The sequence below is a fragment of the Montipora capricornis genome, chromosome 3, assembly GCF_036669925.1.
Source record: "Montipora capricornis isolate CH-2021 chromosome 3, ASM3666992v2, whole genome shotgun sequence".
In the NCBI taxonomy this organism is placed as follows: Eukaryota; Metazoa; Cnidaria; class Anthozoa; order Scleractinia; family Acroporidae; genus Montipora; species Montipora capricornis.
The window spans coordinates 19,584,326-19,594,325 of record NC_090885.1 but is presented as its reverse complement, the minus strand read 5'-3'; the positions used below and the strand labels follow the sequence as shown (position 1 = coordinate 19,594,325).

The following is a 10,000-nucleotide window of genomic DNA, read 5'->3' as shown; positions in this document are numbered from 1 at the left end:
ATTTGCTTTCCAACAGCGGGAAAAGGCTTACTAAATGGGCAAAACAAACCTGCACTGCCTTCATGCATGTTTGAATGGGACACAAACAAGAATTCTTGCTAAAAATTGTATTCACCTGATAACGGATCTGTGTCAAGTGCATAAGCAAGGTCCCTAATTTCAAATATGCAGTATGCAGTATGAATCGGGGGTAAAGAGACGCGATCTGAAACAGGAGACATTCAGTATGGCTGGCATTCAAGAATTGGTGCTCACTTTTCTGGACAGCCTATCCCATGATGCGCTGCGTTTCAATCGGAAGCGCGAAACTCTTGATGCTCGTATTGGATTACCAAAACAAAAGAAAGTATAAAAATAGAATTCAATTCCCGGAGGATTAGTTTGGTACACCATCATGGCCGCCATTCCTTTGTTTCGGAACACCAACATGGCCGCCGTGACGTCATGTGAAAACGCTCTATTAGTGCAATGTGAATTCGAAGGAAATCATGTGCACCACTGCGCTTTAGCACCCGTAATATATGCAATCGTTTGGAGGCCTTGCCTATTCGTTGACATGAGAACACCAGTTTAGGTTACTCTGAATGAGTTTGCCTTTTGGTCGAGGGTCGAGGGTCTAGGGTAACTAGTCGAGGGTCGAGGGTAAATGGTCGAGGGTCGAAAAATTATACAAAATTATTTTCAAATTATTTCTTAACTTCGTCGACTCAAAAGTTCACAGGCTCGTGTTTACTCGAGTTTCCGGTGCCTGTTTTTGCCGCATTTGGGTCACTTTTGTTTTTCAAAAACTTTTATATTCCCACGGACTCTCCGGCGTGCTGAGCATCAGAATCTGGCCCTTTCTATTTTTACGGTTAAATTATTTTTTTCCGGACCGCGAATTCGAATCATAGCAGAAGATAACGCGAACGCTGAAGATGCTGTTACATATCGTTGTAACAATTAATATTTTGTCTAACGATTCACTCGCTTATGAAAAGATTAGACAGAAAAACCCTCAATATCAATATCAATATCGATATCAATGGATAACAATCGAAGATTGATATCCATAAAGATAAAACGATGTGAATTCGATTCATATAGATTCATCGGAAATTGATGACGACTGATTCATCGATTGCTATCGATTACTATCGGCTTTTTTTATTGCTATCGATTACTATCGGATTTTTTCCCTTTTGTTTTTCCTGTGTACATCTTTTGGGTTCTATTTTTACGTATTTTTTCGGCGAACTAATTTTGGTTAAATTATCAGTTTTTCCGGGCCGCGAATTCGAATTACAGCAGAATATTGAATATGTAGAGCAGAAACCCAATGGTTTTCTGGTCTAATGTTTCACTCGCTTATGAAAAGGTTAGACAGATAAACCCCTAGATTTCAGAGGATATTCTTAGCTTTATGTGCCCACAAGATTAGAATGTAGCCGGCTAGCCGGCTAGTTGGGAATGTAAAAGTTTTTGACAAACAAAAATATGACCCAAATGCGGCAAAAACAGGAACCGGAAACTTAAACACGAGCCTGTGAACTTTTGAGTTGACGAAGTTAAGAAATAATTTGAAAATAATTTTGAATAATTTTTCGACCCTCGACCATTTACCCTCGACCCTCGACCATTTACCCTCAACCCTCAACCATTTACCCTCGACCCTCGACTAGTTACCCTCGACCCTCGACCAAAAGGCAAACTCCAATCGCGCCATGCACATAACGAAAGCTGGCTTTTTTTCCCTTTTGGATATATAAAGTGCATTCTCCTTGAGAAATTAATCGATCGGAGGGTTATAAAACATATAAGCCCCTTTCCGGCTTTCTGGTATATCTTTATCCTCCGATATACCAGCCGCCGCAAGGGGTTATTTACTATTAAGCCTAAGCGCTCGTTTCAGTGATTAGGCCGAAACTCCCTTGTAAAATTTTAGCTTTCATTTTACGGTTCGGTTAACTGCACTTTTTACGGGATATGTTACATGTTACTCGTATGTTACTCGTATGTACTCGTATGTTACTCGTATGTTACTCATATGTACTCGTATGTTACTCGTATGTACTCGTATGTTACTCGTATGTACTCGTGTGGTGTTTTAGTCACGATCCATCTTTTAGCATCTTGAAATAAATATTGTTATGATAATTATTGTTAAAAAATGTTGGCCAGTCAGAGATAAAATTCATTCATTCTTGGAATGCAGTGAATTCATGAGTGGCTTTGATGTATCAAATATGCTTTTAGCGATGCATTGAATTTTTCACTATTAAATGGCACAGAATAACCCAGCCATTGAATACCGATCCCACTGGGACCGAAAAGTAGTAGAAAAATGTCTATTTATATGGACAAAGTTTGAATAATAATAAAGCATAGCAGAAGATTAAACTTCTCAAGAAGTGTTACAGTTTAACATGTGTGTGTCCATCTGTCTCTAGAATAAGAAATCATTCCTTTATGTCGAGGCTTTCAAAACTCGGTACATGCTTGCTTATATGCAAATTAATCAAGCATAATGGTTGTTTAGGGTAGCACACAGTTCTATCACTTTAAAACCATGGTTAATCACAAGGGTTTTTCTGCAAGGGTGTTTTGCTAATGAGGTTGCCGCGCACAAAATATATCAGCCTGGAAAGAGGAAGATGTCCATTTTCCTAATTGTAGAGATAATCAGGGTAATGGGGATTCCACCAGGACCAATAAGACCACAGTATTAAGTCGGTGCCCGGAAATTCTCCCAACTCTCGGAGGGAAATAGCCCTGGGTACGAGGGCTTCCTCGATTCATAAATTCCACAAAGACTTGATGTGGTTATGACCCCCTGATATTGTAAAAAAAAATTGTCTCAATGTTAACAGTATTTTGTGTTTGTTTGACGTTCAACGCTGCTATCTGTTTAATGAATAGGGAGCTTTAAGATCGCGATGTTTTCGCGCCACGGACGGCAACCGGAACTTGTGATTCCTTTCTCCAATGGACATGCTAAGTTTAAAAATCTGGGGAGACACTACTTTCCTGGCATACAAAATGTTCACTTCCGGTTACCGTCCGCGTCTCAAACCTAAGTTCCCTAATGTACACAACAAATCACATGATAATCACGGGATGGGAATCATAGCGTGACACCAAAGACGGCATTTTCAGTTTTGTCACATCGCTTGACGTTGTTGACCTCTTGACTGCACTCTTTTCCTCAACCCGCCTACACCGCCCCCCCCCCCCCCCAAAAAAAAAAAAAAAAAAAAAAAAGAAAGGAAGAAAAAAATTATATTAAAATTCTTGTTTGACAACTTGATGTGAAAGGCCAAGTAGAAGCAATTTAAATTATATTGATTTTTTCGGTGAAACAAAGGAAAAATTCTTCGGTGTTTGTATGATTCCTCGAGTGTTCTGGACCGGCTGGAGCGTAATTTTATCCAAGAAAACGATCGCTAATAAAAACATATATGTTAGCTCATATACCGGATAAAAGCATGCAAAGAAAGTCCTGTTGAGAGACGACATACAGCGTTACAAACAGCATGACAAATCCCTCCATCTGTTCATATTCATATTATTTTGTCATCATCTACAATGCAGAGCCGTTGGTTTCGTAAATCTAGATGTTTGTTCTAAAATCTATAGCATTTCAGTCATTCCTCGATCGAAACAGTAGTTAGTTCGCAGACTTTGTCCTTGAAATGACACGTTAAAGGTCGCTAATAAAGGTAAGTCATAAACAAACATGATATTTCGGGCCATGTTATTTCTTTCAAATGCGCTTTATTTAATGACACCGCTTCCTTTCATTCTAAGTAAATGAATCCTTTGCTGTAGCAGGCGATGAACGCGGTGGGTGTCACTGGTTTTTTTTTCCCTTTTCTGGGAGGGGTGCCGTCGAACACAATGCTGTGAGATCCACTCTTTTCTTGAGATGCAAACGAAAAGGCAGCATACCGTTTTATTTGTATATAGCGGCACATAATTGAACAAATTTTGCGAGGTGTAAGGGGGACTGAAGAGGGACACTCTTAGTGCTGACGATGACACACTTAGGTTTATTCCAATCCATTGGTGGAAAAATACTCAGAATTTTGCAAATAAAATCAGTTCTACGTAAATGCAAACCAGACAAATATATCATGTCGTTTACACGAAATTTTAAACTGACAGAAAGAGGCTGTGAAAAGAATGCTCGTTGTAATTTAGTCTATTATCTTTTAAAGAAGTTCGTCAACTCCTTGATTTTGCTCCCTCCTATTCTGGACTAAATAGCCATAATATTCTCCATTCCTACGAATTTTTGAAAACGAGTCGGTCAACCTATTATAAAACTTTGAACTATACGTCATACATATGCAATAAAATCGACATCCGTTTTCAGTGAGCGATGAATTTTGAATCACAGTCATGGAACGTGTTGTAGGGTAATAATGAACAAACACTATGAAGTGGATTGGATTCAGTCACTGATTCTCACGGCTAGAGACGCTAAATAAATTTAAAAGAGAACTCGTAAAAAGATGACTATGCCAACGGAAGCCGCAAGTAACAAAAACGCTTTGTAAACAGAACAAAGGAAACATTAGGATAACTTCTATAAGTAATTTTAAGAACCAATCAAAGAACTCAAAAGCTAAATTAAATTATTGTTTTCATTACTATGCGTCATTTGCAGAATGCAAACTTTAACGATGAGGTTCACACAGAACAGTGGAAAATCTTAGGAAAAGGAAGCCGCTGGTTACTTTTCCTTTTCAGGATACACGAGTTAGAAACAATATTGAAAGTAATTAACACTTTTTGTGTCAACAAAATGAGCGATAGAAACAAAATGCAATATTTCGGTGGCAGCTGGTTGCACAAAGAACCGGTTTTCAGGAATAACATTTAAGATGTAATAAGCCTCCAGTGCTACCGAAGAGCACTCCTAATCGGAACTTTGACTCGTTTACGCCGCGTCTGATTTAAAGTAACATTCACGCGTTGGCAAAATCAAACCTACAGAGGCTAGGCAAGGGGTTACTTCTTTAATACATTTGCAGAGGCACCAACGTCTTTTTCGTACGTCACATTTTCTTCGTTTAGAAACTCACCGGCAGAGATAAACAAGACTGGCAAGATGAACAAGACTGCCCGCGGCAACAGCTCTGAAGACTACGCGCCTTTGGCCTGTCCGTTTCCAAACTTGACGCCGACGCAACAGTTTCTCCGAGCGGCCTGCGTGCTTGTGGTATTCATAGTATCACTTATAGGGAATCTCTTCGTGTTGTACGTTGTCAGGAGAAACTTAAAGCTGCACACGGTGACTCATTTCCTAATTGTCAACCTGTCGGCAGCCGATCTTCTGATAACGTTCATCAACATGACTGTCCTGTTCCAAACGGAAGTTGCGGGCAACGATGAAGCATTCGGAGGCCTCGCTGGACAGGTGTATTGCGTCGGCCTAATCGTAGTGTTGAAAATCTCGGTGAGTTGTTCTATTCTCAGCTTAACAGCCATCGCTGTCGAGAGGTTTTGCTCAATCATGTTTCCCTTCAAAAGGATCATCACGTTAAAACTCGCCAAAGCCATCATGGTGGTCATGTGGATGATCTCCTTCTGCATTACTATTCCGTTTTTCTTCCACATTAAAGTGGAAGATTACTATGGCGACGGCGTGTTCTACTGTGTGGAGGATTGGTCACCACTCGATACCACTTTTGCCTTGCAGGTGTTCCAGGTAGTTTTCTTCACGTTGTTGTACGCATGCCCACTGATGTTCATTTTCGTGTTGTACTTGAGCATAGGTGTTCACCTTTGGAAGCGACAAGCCCAAAGAGCGGTCTCGTCTCTTGGTAAGTCGCCCACGCGCATGCGCATGACAGTACAAGTCACCAAGATGCTTGTCGCTAGCGTTGTGGCGTTTGCACTTTGTTGGCTTCCTCAACACGTGGCCCTTTTTATCAATTACTTCATGTTGGACAGGTGCCCACCCGAGTTTCTGTGGTTTGGGGGAACTCTTCTTGCTTACGCCAACAGTGCGATGAATCCAATTATTTACGTGGCATTTCACTCGGAATATCGCAAGCAGTTCAAGGTAATCCTTAGGAGATGCTTTCATTTGTGCACACCAGCATGCAAAACTCACACTGGTAACGGTCTCAATCTGGATCCTGGAAGATCAACAAAAAGAGGACAACGAGAAGAGCTAAACATGGTAGCTGTACTGTCCTTTAGGGAAAAGACGGCTGACAAAGTTTCCGAGACTGTCTATAGCGTTTCCCTAGTCGGGCCAGGACATACAAAGGCAGCCAAAGAATGCGTTCAGTTGCAACGATGAAACACGTTAGCCTTTTTGAGATCTATATGACGATAGCGACAACAAAAGGGGTCACGTGATATTTCAATCGTCAGATCCTCGTCCTTATAAAGCAAAGTGGGCATGAAAACCTATTTTTTTGCTAAGTGACTCGCGTGGAGATCAAGTCTGACTCATTCTGTATCTCTAGTTTGATTTTTTCTTGATTGGCCCGAGATCGAGCGAGAAGAAAAACGTCTTTCAAAATCGTTGATTTCCTGGAAGCACTCCTCGCAAATCAAAACCATTGCCTTCTGCGAGGATACGCTGCTAATTCTGCCATTATATAGATGCGTACTTCGTGCATGTCCTCACCAATAGATGTTTAACAAGGTTACAAGTATTTCAATCATACAGACCGTCACTGATGCTCTAATATGCTATCTGAAATCAAGAATGAATTAGATAAGAGTGTTGATCTATCACTTTGCGCGTGGCCTGGCCCCCAACACAGTCACATTCAGGCTTTTACGTACACTTTGCGCACGAAACAAACAAAGGGCCGCACATTTTAACCAATCAAAAGAAGCCATGTCACGCGTGACTGCTTCTGCCGTGCTTTTTTTCAGGGACATAGATCAAATGCATAAATGGCGGCCTAAAAATTATTCTTTTGTTTATGTGCTCATCAGACCAACTAGACTCGTTCTAAAGTAACATTTCTTTTGTATTTTGTCCGTTCTAACGAGGCTAGTGGGTCTACATAGCACACAGACAAAAAAAAGTTTTATTTGACTGCCATTTAGCGCAATTTAGTCGGTCTATGGCAACTGATTTCGCGGGAACGAGTATGCTAAAAATAGACTTATTTGAGACTGTGCTGGGTAGCCCACCCATGCCATAACAACACTCTAATCTAATTTACTCTTGCTAAACACATTTCTAGATTTGGTTTGCATACATGTGTGCGCAATGTAAAATTCAGTGAGACTCACGATCCCTCACGGACAAAAATAAAAAAAAAAAAGGTTATGACGCGAAGGACCACAACACCGGAAACTCAGAGATCTTAACTTTGCAAATAATGTGTGCACGAGTTATCCCAAAGAACTTAGGCAAAAGGATGTGAGACAGAGCAAAAGGCAAATGTTACATCTTCAGTGGAATGATTAAAACGATCTCGTTGTCTGCATGAGTCCCAAGATCTTGCAGCCGAGCAGAACTGAGAAGAGATCTACTAATTAGGATAGAGCGCTTTTCAATTGAGTGTCGAAAGTAATTAGCGAATTGCTTTGGTTTATGATTTCTTCACTTAGTGATTGGTTCAAAGTTCTCGCGCCATTTTTTCAACCAATCAGAAGTGAAACCAAAACCAATCGTGGCTCACGCGTGCACATTTTCCCGGGCTTTGTGTAGGCTACGTGTAATTATTTCGAGTTTTGATTGGTTTACTGGCTTGCCTCCGTCGTTTTTGATTGGCCAAAGTAATTACTTTGGTTTTGGTTTTACGACACTCAATTGAAACAGAAGTAGATACAACCTCTATCATTTTGCCAAGATTTAAATTGTGGTAAATTGGCTCCATCATCATTAAATACCAGAACTTCAACCGAAAAAACCATGGCCCAAAAGAGCGTGAATTGATCTCATATTTGAAGGTTAGGAGAACGGAAGTTAACCTATTATTAATACTGATATTTTTACCTCGGTGGTTTTTGAACCGCCGGAGCTTCTGTATAATTTTTAATTACAAAAGGTGCTATTGTTCTACCTGTGGAGTTACTAAAACTGGCAGGTGTACGCTTACTAGTTAAATTAATAGGTCAGAAACATAAATTTCCTTGGACTCACTCTGATTGATTGATTGGCCAAAGGCCATGGCATTGCTTCAGTAAATAGTCGGTCGGAGGATTACACGCTTTGTTAAACGCGCCGACTTTTTCGGTGTCTGTAACACCGCCGCTATCGCCCTCTCAGTGTCTTGCATCTCATGACCGCGTTCAAAATCAATGTAAAATTGGGCATAACATAGCAGGAATTGACAATAAAATTCCCCCAACGGTGTGGAGCAGAAAATTATGCCATTGCAGTGCGGAACTGACTCGTCATGAAGTCACTGCAATGGATATTTAATTACACGAAGAAGACTGCGCCGTTAAACAGAGAGAGTAATAAAAATCCATCAGTGGCCACGCAGTCAGACGTTTAAATAGTTAAAACGATTGTGCGCATTGGTTGGGTGGATAGTCGCTTTTCTTTGATCTATGAGACCAATTCCATAGCAACTAAAAAATTGCCGGGATTATTTAATAAGTTTTAATTATTTTTACACCTGTGTGTGTTTTCATTTGCCGCCAAACTGAACAAACAGCGTAAAGCGTTCGTTCTCAGTGTGCTACAAAAAGTGCAAGGCGAGCTTTATTGCGGCTGTAGAATTCGATGGAATTCACGGTCTAATATCATGTCGCACCTGACTGACGAAGGCTAGAAGAGCGGCAAAGAAGAAGTGTAAAAGTCTTCAGGAAGGATTCGTCATTAAATGGTTACGTTACTGAAGAGAACCATCGAAAGCAGGTGAGATTCTGCGAGCACTTCGTACTTCTGAAGACAAACTCAGAACCTTTTTGCGAAGACTAATGATTATTATATCAGGGAACCAAATTTAATTTTTTGCAACAATATATTACATCCAATCCACAGCAAGCATTTTATTTAATCGTTTTATTTGTTGCTAGAATTTGACGTAGTATATTTACCGCGGAGTATAGTTTTGCAGTTAAATTTAATATCTGTAGCTTTCTTTTATCATCTTCAAACGCGTGCATACAAATAAGATTGTAATGAACTTAATTCATTTCAATTTTATGTCCCAAAAGAGTTCATCGTTCAATGTATTTCGGTCTCGTAAAATAAAATAATTGTATCCCCCGCTCCCCCTCCCCCCCCCCCCCCCCCCCCATAAAAAAAAATCAGTGCTTATTTCATTACTTCATACTTCTTAGAATTTATGCCCGAGGGGGCGGGAATTTCAACAATCCAATCTTCAAAGGATCAAATGCTCCGGCTTTGCCCTGGAGGAAAGGATGTTGAAGTTTCGAGTTGATCGGCGCATTACCCTTTATGAAAATATGGTTTTCAGATTCGGTTCTTCAATTAGTCGGTCGCAATAAAGGGATTCATATCACAGCTTCTTAGCCTGTTTATGCTTCAGGGCTTCTTTGCTGAATGTTCCCGTCTTGTAAAATAGTCTCCTTCCGGACCAAACTTACAAGTTCTAATGTAAATTAATTCGTTTTTGGAATAGAACATTGATTTGTTTAATATCCTAATTATAGGCAACGTTTAAACGTTCATCCTGGTGGCTGAAATTACCAAAGCCCAAAAAAAGATTTTTATGGCCTTATCGCTGAAGTTGATGTCTAAATAACAAGTGAACAAATTCGGATTTTTTTCTCGGACATTCGAAATGCATTTAACCATAGCCTGCCGATTGATGCATGGCTCTCTGTTAATTGATCGAGACAGGCGGGAGATCCCAGAAGGAAATACGGAAGCGGAAAACGTGACACCGTGGACAAGTACTACCCAGGTTGTCACAGTGTGTGATAGCAGTCAGCTTATTTTTATTCAAAATTTCGGGTTAGGACACTTATAAACGAGGTTATTGCTGTGCATAGCTTATAGTTTTCCAGTATGACTCAATATCCATGGTCTTTCCCCTCACGTAATTTAGATGAAATAGTATCACGA

General features: G+C 40.2%; 2 protein-coding genes across 2 annotated transcripts in view; both read left to right on the top strand.

The window, feature by feature from the left end:
- The first annotated feature begins 3,565 nt into the window (after window positions 1-3,565).
- LOC138041188 (QRFP-like peptide receptor) lies at window positions 3,566-7,834 on the top strand. Its single transcript, XM_068886961.1, has 2 exons — window positions 3,566-3,698; window positions 5,059-7,834. The coding sequence occupies exon 2, from the start codon at window positions 5,093-5,095 to the stop codon at window positions 6,290-6,292; it is 1,200 nt and encodes a 399-aa protein (XP_068743062.1). The 5' UTR covers window positions 3,566-3,698; window positions 5,059-5,092; the 3' UTR covers window positions 6,293-7,834.
- Window positions 7,835-8,624: 790 nt separating this feature from the next.
- LOC138041187 (neuropeptide SIFamide receptor-like) overlaps window positions 8,625-10,000 on the top strand; it is a 24,078-nt gene continuing 22,702 nt past the window's right edge. Inside the window, exon 1 of the mRNA XM_068886958.1 lies at window positions 8,625-8,824. The gene's annotated coding sequence lies outside the window, so the exon portion shown is untranslated. The remainder of the gene's footprint in view (window positions 8,825-10,000) is intronic.